Source organism: Sorex fumeus, unplaced genomic scaffold, assembly GCF_029834395.1.
Source record: "Sorex fumeus unplaced genomic scaffold, SorFum_2.1 ptg000061l, whole genome shotgun sequence".
NCBI lineage: Eukaryota > Metazoa > Chordata > Mammalia > Eulipotyphla > Soricidae > Sorex > Sorex fumeus.
The window spans coordinates 16,955,533-16,969,509 of record NW_026606118.1 but is presented as its reverse complement, the minus strand read 5'-3'; the positions used below and the strand labels follow the sequence as shown (position 1 = coordinate 16,969,509).

Below are 13,977 nucleotides of genomic sequence, written 5' to 3'. Positions count from 1 at the left end.
AGTCTTAATTTGTCACCAGTGGATAATAGTTTCTCTAGTCATTAAGTAACTTTGACTGGCCCTCTGTGTTTCTCAGGTTGGAGTTCTTCATGGAGTGGGAGAACGCATTCCCCTTCCCCACAGTCACGATCACAACCATCCTATTGTTCGTCGATTGCCTTGAGCAGGCCCCAGTAACGTCTCCTTCGTCCTAGCCCTGAGATTTTTAAAAAAGTGCCATATTCAAGGCTCTTTCAGGGTTAGGAGAATGAGACCCCTCATTGTTACTGGTATTTGGCATATTGGGTACACCACAGGGAGTTTGCCAGACTCTGCCATGTGGGCAGGTTACATTCGGTAGCCTGCCAGTTTGTTCAAAGTAAGAATGAGATATTAAGATGTCTCACGGGTGCGAATGTGTCCGCGCGCTTCGGAGAGCTGGGTTTTATAGTCTCTGGGTCTTGGCCGTTGATGGCATTACATGGCGCCAGGGGGCCAGTTGGTGGGTGTGACCCCTGCCTACTGGAATTTGGAGGATCTGGGTGGAGGATGCTCAACCCCGATCTGAGCAGGCTTGGAGATCTCAGTAGATCTCCAAGTAGTCTGAGATAAGTGAAATGGAAAAACGTCACCCTTCTGCCTGAGAATTAGGTTTCTGTAAACCTTGACTTATATGCTTTCCATGCTGGTGATGGTCAGAGAGGCAGCTGGAGGAAGCAGGGGGTTTCTGGACATGCCCCAACTTCTAGTAGTGTTTCCTTGGGAATGGGGAGATAATCATTTGGCACAATGCAAGTCCCTACTGACTTTCCTTTTGTACAAATTATGTCTTTGCGAGCAGGAACACTTTGGGGGCACTAATGTGTTCAAACTATAATTTGATATATAGTTTTCTGGGATTGGTTTTCATGAATTTTGAGGAAACAACAGACTTTGAGGTGAGCCTTTTGTGATTTTAAGACAGTCTTGTACTCTACCCAAAGATGACTATACATATAATATAAAGACGCTTATTTTTATGTAGTGGAGTGAAGAAAGAGCTTTTCCCTTTGTTTTGTAGGGGTATGTGCATTCATTTAGAGGGTGGAATGAAATATGAAATATAAAAGATGGTAGGGGGACCAGTTTTGTAAAATGAGGCTGGACGAACCAAGCCTTTCTCCGCAGTCTACCACCCCACCCCTGCCCTCCATCAAGGCTGTTTTCAGCATTTCTCTCTTTACAACAGGTTAGATGTTTGAAAATTTGGTTCTGATTTTTTTTTTTTTTTTTTTGCTGGAAGAGTAGACTGTATCGGGAGCTGGACCTGAGATGCCACAGAACAGCTAGGGAGGAATGCACATAACAGGGAAATTCCTGATGTTTCCTCCGATCATGAAGCAACATGTGCTCAGCTAATTACTGTTCTCTGTGACGGCTCTCGCATCTTGGAACTCTCCATGACCCAGTTGCGGAAATCCTGTTCATCTGCCTCCCACCTTCTCCCTCAAAGAATGAAAAAACAGCAAATTACAAGACTGGGCTTGTTTAATGAATACGATTTGTTTTGGTTGAACCAAAGACCCAGGAGGTCTTGGAGGCTGTTCCTTTGGTGCTGGATTGCAGAATGACTCCGAGGTCCACGTCTTCACAGGGGTTGACTCTGGACAGTGTCTCCTCTTGTCAGGGGTGCTACCTGTCTGAAAGCATTTTATTTCTTTTCTGTGATCCCAGAGCAAAGTGCCCTTGACAAGTAGGAGAGTCCTCTTCCTAACTCAGCCAGAGCTCTGGCTAGCAGGCAGCACGCATCAAGACTCTCCCGTTTCGTCAGTGCAGTCTCCCCTCTCTGTGACCTTTTTCTTTCACTAGCTAGAGTTTCCTGTGGTCCTCGTGACCCCCTGCTGCTGCTCTAACCTGAACTCTGAGTTCACCGATAGAAATTCAGAGTTACCTGGGACTGTCTAGTAAGATGCAATTTTCTGTCTACTGCCTTTGGATTCACTCACTTCCCAGAGTAGCTTTGCCCTCTTTATATTATGGTGACCCCCCTCTTCACCATCCATAAACAATTTCCTCCTCACTTGCTTATAGAAAACTTTGTCAAAATAAATTGAACATGACTTTTTTTAGGGGGGTTTGGGGGGGTGAAGAGAAATTTTGGTCACACTCTGTGCTGCTCAGGTTTCCTTCTAGCTCTGAGCCCAAAGATACTCCTGGCAGGACTCAAGGGACCAAACTATGGTGGCGGGCATAGAATCAAGTCAGCATTGTGTAAAGCAAGGGGCTTTATCCCCTGTGCTATTTTTATGGCCCCGCAGCATGACTTTTTATTTTTTCTTTTAATTTTTTTTTATTAGTGAATCACCGTGAGGTACAGTTACAGGCTTACAAACGTTTGTGCTTGTGTTTCAGTCATACAATGATCGAGTACCTATCCCTCCATCGGTGCCCATTTCCCACCACCAATGGTCCCAGCATCCCCCCCACCATCCCCATCCCGTTCCCTCCACCCTACCCTGCCTCTCTGGCAGGGCATTCCCTTTTGTGCTCTCTCTCTCTCTCTCTCTCTCTCTCTCTCTCTCTCTCTCTCTCTTCTCTTTGGGTGTTGTGGTTTGCAATAGAGGTATTGAATGGCTATCATGTTCACTCTATAGTCTACTTTCAGCAGCATTTCCCATCCAGAGTGGGTCCTTCTAGCACCCTTTACTTGGTCGTCCCTTCTCTATCTGAGCTGCCTTTTCCCCCAGCATCAACATGACTTTTTCCATAGTTCATATCAGGAGTCTAATTTTCATAGAGATATCGGATTAGTTATCAGCACATTTGAGTGAGTATGTGTGCATATTAATTAATAGGAAAATACTACTTAGTATCGTAGGGGAAAGGGGGCCTAAAGTAGCTTGATTCTATGACCAAAGAGGGGGAAAAATAGTTCTTGAGAACAGCCTGTTATTATACCCATTTAGATGCCTTCACCGGATGATATTACCCAAACTAATTAATAATGACATATTAGTTGACATATTGCCATCAGCAGGTGGCTGTTTGAGGGGGGTGACAATGGCTTGTGCTAAAAAAATTGTTGTACCCTAGAGAAATGTACAGGATTGTATTTTCAAAAAGACTTTTAATGATGCCTTCAATATGATTTTTTTCCCCAAGAGAGGTAAGATTAGGGAACTATCGCTTAAAAAAAAACCCAGCAAAAGAAAGCCGAAGTGATGCAGACTCAGCCAATTAAAGCCACAGCAGTATGCACACAGTTGGATGTGAGCAGCACAGTTTGCCTGTCATAGCTAAGATCCTGGGGAAGACTCAGGTGGCCTCATGCTTCCTTTTCACTCTCTTTCTCTGCCTCTCCTTTGTCCCTTCTTGATCTGTCAGGAGAGTCTTGGCACAAAGCAAAACAGTGACAGATGGGCAGCTGACTCTGGGCTTGATTGCAGAGGAAGCATTGTGGCAATGAAAGGGTTAAACTGGTCAACACCTCTCAGAGCTTGGAGAAAATTAGTGTCCTGCGAATCCCAGGACATTCAGGCAGGTGACCACACAACAACAAAGGAATTCTGCTTGTTACTGCTTCGGAAAAAGTACTTATTAATCTCTTTGCAGCTCCTGTACTGTGCATTTTGAATGCCTACGTTACTGTTTATGCATACAGATGATCATGATTAAAGATGATTGTAGAGCTTTTTTTTTATTTGGGAAGGTGCATTTTTGATTTGGTACATGCAGATGAAAGTTGAATAGAAGCCTACTCTCTGAGTATCAGATAGCTAGCTTTATTTGTTTATTTATTTGTTTATTTATTTATTTATTCCACTCATGGCTGTGCTCAGGGCTTACTCCAGGCTCTGTGCTCAGGAATCACTCCTGGCTGGGCTTGAGGATTATGCACAGTGCTGGGGATCAAGCCAGAAGGACATGTGCAAAACAAATGCAATACCCACTGTACTTTCTCCACTGACTCAAAATAGGTAGACTCCAGTGACATTGACTTTGAGAGTTCTAGATTGTAATGGTTGCTATAATATTGAGTGATGTGATCTTGAAAATCAATCATAAAAATATATTTCAGTTTTAAAAACTTTTTTGCACAAGAAACATAAAAGGAAAAATCAGTCATTTTTTGGAAACAAGGCTTCAGAAGATTATATATTTTCATTTATTATTGGTAAAGAAAAAATTAATAGGTCAAAGCTAATACTTCAAGCTGTTTTCCAAAAGTCTATGTGCTCACCAGAAAAAGACTAATGTGACTTGAAGTCAGACGAGGCATCTGTGATGGATTAGGGGAAAATGGGTGAAGGAGAATTTCAATAACACAGATATGTTCAAATCCACAGGTCTCAATGGCTGGCATCCTAGAGTACTTAATGAATTGGCCGAAGTCATCACAGAACCGCTAGATATCATTTTTGAGAACTCGTGGAGGACTGATGAGGTGCCTTGAAGACTGGAAAAGGGCATATTTAGAATCTTCTTTCCAAAGGGGAAATGGATGATGACCCTGGAAATACTCATCAGCTTAACTTTTTGCTTGGAAAAATCTGGAATAATCAACTTAGTGAACTTGGTAACTACCACACACCAGCTAGACGTGAGGCAGTGAAGATGCACTGAGTTCTTTTTTTAAAAGACAAACCATTGTGAGATGCAGTCATGTATATTTGGTGATTCTTCCTTTTATTCTACAAATCATTTTTTTAATTAAAAATTTTTTTGACTTTTGGGTCACACCTGGATGTGCTCAGGGATCACTCCTTCTGGGCTCTGGGGACCTTATGGGGTGCCAGGGATCAAATCTGGGTAAGCATGTGTAAGGTAAATGCCCTACCTGCTGTACTATCTCTCTGGCCCCTCATTGTACAAATTCTTGAAGAAAGTGAATGAGATGGACTCAGCCATATGAGTTTTACTACTTTCAAGTGTCATATAAGACTAAAACAAAACGAAAACAGGTTTCTGACATTGGTCAGTAATTTCATCCCTTCCAAGTTAGCCTTTATCTTAAGAACGGTAGTTTTAGTTCTCTATTTTAAGGTACTTTATTTTCATGTTAGACAAGACTAGGTTGACATATATGATGTAGTTCTAGAGAGACTGGTGTGGGGATTTTTAAGGTGTTTTCTATAGTTATTTCATATGTAAGTATAATCATGAAGCTGGATTGAGGACCATCACTAAGGGGAGACAGTTTTTCTAACTTCTCTTTGAAAATTTCCTCTGACTGGATTTTAGTGTGAGGGCTAGTAAGACTATCTTGCTGTTATATCCAGAGAGTTCAAGTCTTCTGTGTCATGTCCGAATTGGTTTTCTTCACCTCCTGGAGATTGGTAGGTTGGAGCAGGATAAAAAAGTCCCTCAGGATGACAGGCAGAAATCAAGGGTACAATGAGATAGCAGGGAGATGAGATGAATGTGGAACTTTCTTTTTCATTCTTTCATTTTGCCTTTGGATGTTGGTAGGATTATTTTCTGCCTGGAAAGTTCAGCTGTGTGGGTGACAAGACAACCGTGGTTAAAGTGAGGTCATAAGCATCAGATAATGGGGGAAGGCAGCCGAACAATACTGTACTGCAGTGTTTTCTCTGTATTATTGGAAGTCCTTAGAGTGAACATTTATATCAGCATGGTAATGCCCAGGAGTAAACTCTCAAAGCAAAATAAATTTGCATTAATTTCTTTTTGGTACATATTATTCCCTAGAAATGAGTAGGTAATGAAGGTCTCTAAGGGTAATTGATCCCAATAGTGCTCCAGAAATCTAAGATTTCCATGGTTAGCAATTTCTAAAGATTAATTTAGATACTAGGTAAAAGAATTCTTATATTTAGGTAAAAATGGAAGGAAATAAAGCTCTGCAGCATGTAAAAGTTAGTTCATAAGTATTATACTACAAACTCTAATTATTTTTATTTTCAAAAACTAGACTAAATTTTCCAAGCTAGATTATCTTTGGGGGTGGGGGGTCTGTATAGATTACAGATATAATTGATTGTGATAATAATTGGCTTCCTGTTTGAGACCTCATTTCCAGGTGCAGCATCTGTGGCAGATTTGTTTTCCAGATGTCCATTTGCATGCATTTGTTGAACTGTTGCAAGAAAAGACCCACTTTCTCAAAATTCTATAATGATCACTGTGAACACGTGATTTTACCAACTGCAATCTGAAAGGGGACTTTATGATCATTTTGGGTTTTATTTTCTACTTTGTTTAATGTTGTTATTGTGCCAAATTTAATGTTTGTGTCCGCTATTGGAATTTAGAAATAACAGGGTCAACCCAAATTAAGTCATACTCTAGAATGAGGTCTTAAAGATGCTTTACCTAAAATTAGAGGAAGACAACTTTCAAGTAAGCAGTGAAGTATTGAAAGAAGCCCGTTAATTCTTTTGCATTAAATTTAGATAAGGGGAGAGAACAGAAGAGACAGAAAATAGTCTTAGTATGAATTGTATCTGGAGATAATTAACTCTGCAAGAGAGTAATTTTTCCAAAGTGCTTTTTCTTCATATCTAAACATTCACAGTCTCCTTAATTTTTCAGATATAGGAAAAGGGTGAGGGATAAAATTGCCATCAGGATGAAAGAATTATCTGTACACCTGTAGATAATAATACTAAATTAAAGGTTTGGAAGTTGGTAAGAACATAGATCATTATCACAAATAAAAAAAAACTTTTTTGTGCAGGATGGATGCTAACTAGACATATGGTGGGATCCTTTCCCCGTGCATACAAATATTGAATCATTATGTGTACATTTGAAATCCATATAATTAAAAAACATCAGAGGATTAGCTTGATTTGTTTTTCCTAGAACATCCTAACATATTAATTATATGTTACTGTAATAATTACCATTATGTTAATTATATAATAATTACTATTATATTAATTAATAATAATATTAATTATATTCTTCATAACATTGAAGAATTTAGAGGATCATGGCAAATTTTTTCCTAGTTTGTCTTGAAGTTGAGGGGGGTGGAGAAAAGAAATATTTTATGTAAATATTTCTTGGCATATGGAAGGCATTGGTTGTAGGAACTCCTTTTTCCCCAAAGGAATTTACAACTGTAAAGAACAGCTCTACTTAGGCAATTTCTCAATCCAGAGACATTTTCAGATTCTTGTGAAATTCATAACAAAAACCAGAAGCCTTGAGTTTTTCCTTAGAATTACTCAGATCTTTGTTCTTATTCTGGAGGTATACTAATAATCCTTTCTTGCAGTAAATTTGTTAGGAACATAAACTAAAGTGTGGTAAAAAATTACCTTGTGTAATTATTAACCTCTTCTACACATTTTCCCCTTGTCCATAAATTGGGACAAATGGATACTTCCTAGAATTCTCAAGAAGCTCAACCTCACATCAGCACAAAGTTCTAGGTTTAGTGTTTTCACGTAGTAGATGCTACGTATTTCTCCTTTGCCTCTCCAAGTATTAAATGTTTATTAGTTGAATGAAAAGAATGTGATTTTTTAGAACAATGTGCAAGTTCCTAAGACTGATTTGTTTGAGTCTAGGGAAATTATCACATAGTCACATAAGATATTGATTTAATGTTCTTTCTTACTAATGGCTCTAGGTTTGTAAATTTCATGCATAAATTCTGATTAGCATATGTTGTGCTTTTACCCTTTAACTTTATGACAGTAGCATATGAATTTGTAGTATAAAAGGTCGTTCCCCCCAGAACGACTTCTGGGATGCATCCAAGCTGAGGCATGGCACAGTTGATGGTGGATCAGCAAACTCTTCTCTCAATGCAGAGAAGCCAGATGTGCAGTGACTGGAAAGCACCTGCCAGAAAGCTGAGATGAGCATGTCTGGATTTTTCCATATGACAAATCTAAGTGTGGACAACAGATCTCTTGCCTGGTGGGCATAGGAGAATAACAAAGAAGCAAGATGAAGGAAAATTGAATTATTTGACAAAATTTGTGGTTGATATACCTTTTGTTTTTCCCCACATGTAATGCCTAATTAGATATGAAGATCTATTTGGGCAGGTGGGAGATTTCTGAATTCAGTCTGTGTGAATAAAAAAAGTTCTGTCCATGACCTCGGAGAAGAGTAACTCCAACCCAGTTTTGACAAGTCTAGTTCTCTCTTCAGAACAAACAGGGAATTTCCACATAACAGGGAATTTTAAGACAAAATCAGCAGACACTTGAGCTTAGAATAAAGCCATCATAAATGCTTTATTAAATAGAACAACTTTGGTTGTGCCGAGAAAAGCAAATCAGTTAGGGTTTCTCGTTCAGAATTTTCTAATTTCATTCTTATTAGCAGCCTCAATGGTCACCAATTAAGTATTCCTCTATCAGATGTTTTTACACTAACAGATTCTTAGATGAGAAATCCTTCAGTTTTATATGATTACTGTTTAATAGGAGAAAATAAAATAGCTTTCTACAACATGACCATTACTATTTCCACACATTCCATAAAATGCAAATAGAAAATATCAGTATAGAATGGTAGTTCAACAAATAATGTAACTTTTTAAAAGCTTATCAAAATAGATAATTTCTTTGAACCTGTTTAAGCACCCAGAAATTAAATTTTTTTCTTATAATCGCTGTTGAAAATAACTTTAGAGGAACTGAGAGGTTAAATTCTATGTTAAGAGTGAGGGTAGAGTGGGTTTTTTATTTTATTTTTTTTTTCTTCTGACAATTTGGCCAAGATTTCTTCCCTGAAACAAAAGGAAGTCATTTTTTCCATATTATTTAAAAAGAGAAATGTCTTTTATGCATGTATTCTGTATTATGCATTTTGTCAGATGACTATTCCCTTATTATGTCAGAAATAAATGCTGTATTGAATAGCTCAAGGGCAAAGTGTTCTATTGATTGGGGGGAAAAGCTAGAAATTGTCTTGTTCATTGCAGTTGTTCTTGTGCTAAAGCTTGATAATATTCTGAGGTAGACTACTTGGGTTCCTAAGGCTATTGTTCATCGAAAAATTTTGCTCAGACATGTGTGCTTGGGCCTGAATAATCAGTATGAACAAGTGTATGTCTAATCAGGTGTGGATTCATTCTAAAAGGAAGCCTTAGTTTGGCTGTGTAACTCCCAGGCCTCTGCACATGCCTTTTGGTCATTGTTTCTAGAAGGGAGTCTGAGAAGGGCTGGAGGAAACAGACTTCTGAATGTGGGTCTGGGCTGGGCCTAGGTCTGTGTTTGCAAGCGAATGTCTGCTTTTCAATAAATGTTATGGTTTTCACAGCAGCTCCGCCTTGGCCTCTTTTGTAATTGTTCGCATTTCAAGGAATGGGATGAAGTATGTGTGTTGTTTAAATGACATTAAATAAATGTTTATGGTGCTGTTGCATGAGAAATCAGAATTCTAACTGGACAGAAAGGCCAAAGCGGGTTTACCCACACTGCATGCACAATTCAGATCAGTTGCTCCTAACCATGCTAGAATGATTGTTTTTGTACTATTATTATAGATGAAGAGGTTCCAGCTTCCTCCCTTCCCTCACTCCTCAATTTCTGCCCATAAATAGTATTCCTGAGCAATGGCATGAGATTCTATACCAGTAATCATGACCCACTGTGGGGGGATATGGGGGTACCAGGAGCTCATCTTTGCGATTCTACTGTGGCTCCCACAAGCCCTTAAATATTCATCTACCCAAAAGTATTGTATGGGGAAGGGGATACAGCTCAAATGATTGTTGATGCCTAGTGTATTTGAATCCCCAAGTTTGATCCCCAGCCCTTCTGCCAGCCCCCTACCCACAAGAGCCTGCACCCAGTTGCTCTCAAGCACCCACAGATCAGAGCATTAACCCATTAGACCTATTCAGCTGAACTAAGCATCGTCCCCCAATATCCTGGTTACCACTCTGTGTGATCCCTATACTAAAAAAAAAAATAACTTAGAGCCCAGTTCATGATAAATGTCATCTCAGATTATTTGAGATAAGAAGAGTCTTCTGGCTTCTATCCCCAGTCTCATCACTCTCTCCCATGAGGCCCTTGAGCCAATGATAATTTTTCAGCCCAATAATTTGCACAGGAAAAGAGGCCAACAGCATTCATTCAACAAAATACTTTTGTGATAGAGTTTGTGATGATATGCAGTAGACACCCCATGAAGTAATAAAGGGGAATGACTTTTGATTCCAGAGTAAGTTTAAAGCAAGAGGAAAATTAATAGTAGGAAGAAAGATATCATTCTTTGGAGTCTACACACAAAGAGGAACCTTTGTAGAGCTTAATCTGATTCTGAAACTGTAGTTGCAGAGGGTCTGCATGTGTGATGTTGGTGGTGTCAGATAATGATAGTTCTCCCAGAACCTCCACTCACATCATTTGGTCTAATTTCACATCCTCAAGAGTCTCCTTAAGGAATCTGTGGCATGAGTCTAAAAAGACTCATCTCTGCTGCCTGTGTGTTCAGTTTAGGTGTGTGGTTTATAAGGTGCAGCCTTAGAACACTGGTCTTGGTCCAAAGTCATAGTACAGAGAGCAGGGTGCTTGCCCGCACATGGCTGATCCGCTTCTATCCCCAGCATCATATATGATCTCTTAAGGCCAGAAATGATTCCTGAGCACAGAGCCAGGAGTAAGCCATGAGCACTGTTGGGCATGTCCTACCCCAAATAAAACCAAACAAAAGAACAGTGGTCTTAAACTAAAATTTCAAACAGGCCTAGGACCCTACCTGCAGGTACTTTCAGCTTAAAAAAATTACCCAGCATCTTTCGAAAATTCAGTGACATTGTGAGAATCACTAAAAAATATTTTGTTTGTTTGTTTGACAGTCACAACTGGTTTACAGTTCAGGGTTTACTTCGAACCCTTCTCAGTGTTCACACCTGCTGTTACTCAGGGGAAGTGCTGGGCATCAAACCTGGGTTGGCCAGATGCAAAGCAAGAACTTTTACCTCTGTATTATCTAACCCCTAAAATGGATTTTTAAATGGAGCAAATGCATGTATGTCGTGAAAATTCCAAGTAAGCAGTATTGGATAAAATCACATAAGACCTCTTTTAATGTATAATATCTGAAGCTGGAAATAATAGCCTTACTCCAGACCATATGTTATTTCATTGAGGATTTTAAAAATTATTATTTTAAAGAGGAATTTTGAACAGTTTTAAATGAAAAACTTATCCCCCTCTTCCTTATTCCCCCAAATTACCCCGAGGACAGAGTACATTCCTATAATTATGGACACTCTTTGAGCCAATCTCTTCAACTTTAAAATGGCTCCACATACCAGTAACAGGATGTCTGTGGAATCACATGTGTTTTAGAGTTGTATAATAAACAGCCATTGTAAATGGTATAAGTCCAGGGTACATTCTTTTACATTCATTGAATTCAATTCAGCTTTAGCTTTGTGTAGGAAATTCATCCATCAGTCGAACAACATTTACAAAAATAGCCAGTCGAAGGGAAGAAGATACATTTCACTTTTATTTTTTCTAAATGGTGACCTAGTAAGAGAAGCCCCACCCCTGCCTGGGTTTTCCAAGTCACTTTACTTCACACTTTCTCTCTCCCATGTGAACCGGGAACGGCAGACTCTGTACACACCCTGGGAAAGGCTTGGGGGACAGAGGAGAATTGTGAAAAAGCCCTAGTGCTTCAGTCAGAGAGTGGTATGGTTGCCTTTCAGTGTGAACTTCACAAGGCTATGAACACATTAGACTGAGTCATCACTTCTGGCGCCCCCAGTTGGTTCCCTGAGTTTCTGTGTTTTGTAAGCACATTGTACATAGCTGGTGAGTGATAATGTTTATTCAGAATAAATGAAGGAAGGACTACATGACTTTCTCACCTGCTGAAAGAGGCAGAATGATGAAGTTTTACAAGTTGATTCTATGAGGACATTTCCTTTTTTTAGGGGTCATGGAGGAAAGCATGCTTTTCATTTCAATACCCCCGAAACTGAGATTCTGTTTATTCAAAGATCTTAACTTTGGGTATGTGCGCTTGTTGATTTAGTTTCTCTGACATATATATATATGTATATATATAATAAAACCATACTTGCAAATTATTTCTAAAAACACTCCCTACGCATCCACATTTTCCTTTGCAGAAATGTATTAAATATTGAATTTTAAAAAGACACATAAAATACTCAAATGGCACACTGCTGGATCAAATTTTCCTAATCTGACTTAGAAGGGAGATTTAGAAGGAAATCATTTGTTCCTGTGATCAAAATGAGTAATATTGATCTAGTCTAGTAATGAAAATGAATCAAACTATGATTAGCGTCACACACACGTACTAGTGTCTACTATGCTGTTAGACAAAATACATAGATGTTTCCATAACCTGCCCTCTGCAATCATTAACTTCTCTCATAGATTACACTTTGGATACAATCCCCCCGCCTTTTAGGTATATAGAATAATTTATATACAAATATGTGACCAAGATTTTTATCCCTGAAAATATTTCTTGCTTCTGTAGGTTACTTATACTTCCTGTCAATAGAAAGGCCAAAAAAAAGGAGTGGAGTTCTCAAGAAGAGTCAACTCAAGGTTGTACAGACCTGAGCTTTAATTTCAAATCCTTGAATGAATGAAGCTACTGTGACTTACAGTTGCTGTTGCTTACATGGGACTTACAGCCATACAGTATTACATAGTTGGCCTTTCCTGCTTCTGATATTCATGGGTATGTCACAGGTGGGGAAGAACACTGAGGTGTGGGAGTCACAAAAACATGGATACCGACTTGGGATGTAGGAACCTGGGTTCAACCTCCAGTGCCACCCAAACAGCAGTGACAGCAATAACCCGTATGTCAACCCTCCGCTTCCTACATGTGGCTGAATGACAGTCAGGTCACAAAATCCTTTATAGTACATTCCGCCACCTGAGAGAGAGAGAGAGAGAGAGAGAGAGAGAGAGAGAGAGAGAGAGAGAGAGAGAGAGAGATAAATCACAGTCTCACAGTAAAGGTCTGGTGGAAATTAGGCAAAGTAACACTTGAGCTCTCCTCAGGGGATCTGTGTGGAAAGAATGTGAGTCCTTCCTACTTCTCTCGAGGCTATCCCAGCAAGTCAAAATCCAGAGAGATGGGACAGAGAAAAATGTGTGTGTGTGACTCAGAAATTAAATCATTTTTCAGTTAGGTTAGAGAAAAAGCTTGCGTGTTTGGATTGATATCAGAACAGCAACATTCACAAGCATAGTTTCCAGAAGATATTAAATATATGCACAGGACAGTTCCAAGTCCTTGACATCCATTATCTATTTTAGTTTTCACAACAACTACAGGAGAAAGATACCATTGTTATTCCTATTCCACAAATATAAAACTGAGGTAAAATTGGGGTTTTGGTGATTTCATCAACCATACAACCAGCGATAGAAAAAGCTGGAATTGGATTCCCCACAGTGTGACTTCACACCTTTCTTCTTCCCCTTTCTTTAAGTTTGATGGGGCTATGTTTCATGTGGAACCAAATACACGGGCCCAAAATGAAGAGGCTAGAGAGGTCAGATTGACAAGGGGAGGTTGATTGTGAGAAGGAGGTGTTTAGGGTGTCTGGAGACAAGATGAGGAAGGTATGAAACATGTTGCTTTATTAGGGCTAAGATTCACTAGACGGGGGCCAGAGTGATAATACAGCGTGTAGGGCGTTTGCCTTGCACGTGGTCAACCCAGGTTTGATCTCCAGCTTCCCATATGGTCTCCCAGCACTGCCAGGAGTAATTCCTGAGTGCAGAGCCAGGAGTACCCCCTGAGCATTGCTGGGTGTGACTCAAAATACAAAAAACAAAACAAAGTTTCACTGGAGGCAAAGACCACCAGGAGAGAAAAGACAAGAACATTCAATGGTTTCATGTCACTGCTTTTCAATTTAGTCTTTTACCGGACATTTTCTGGAAAAGGTGTCCAAAGCACAGCTCATTTGGTTTTCAGGAGATCATCCCACAGCTGGTTGCCTGCAAAGTCTTGAGCTCATGGCTCTGTGATGCCGTAAGGACAGACATCCCTTCTGCCCACATATATGAACTGATA

General features: G+C 39.6%; 1 protein-coding gene across 1 annotated transcript in view; it reads left to right on the top strand.

Annotated features, from left to right (window-relative positions):
• The window catches only part of SAMD5 (sterile alpha motif domain containing 5), a 58,093-nt gene extending 53,392 nt beyond the window's left edge, over nt 1-4,701 (top strand). Inside the window, exon 2 of the mRNA XM_056126276.1 lies at nt 4,305-4,701. Within this exon, the coding sequence (XP_055982251.1) occupies nt 4,305-4,367 (63 nt within the window). The 3' untranslated portion in view covers nt 4,368-4,701. The remainder of the gene's footprint in view (nt 1-4,304) is intronic.
• The last annotated feature ends 9,276 nt before the right edge of the window (nt 4,702-13,977 follow it).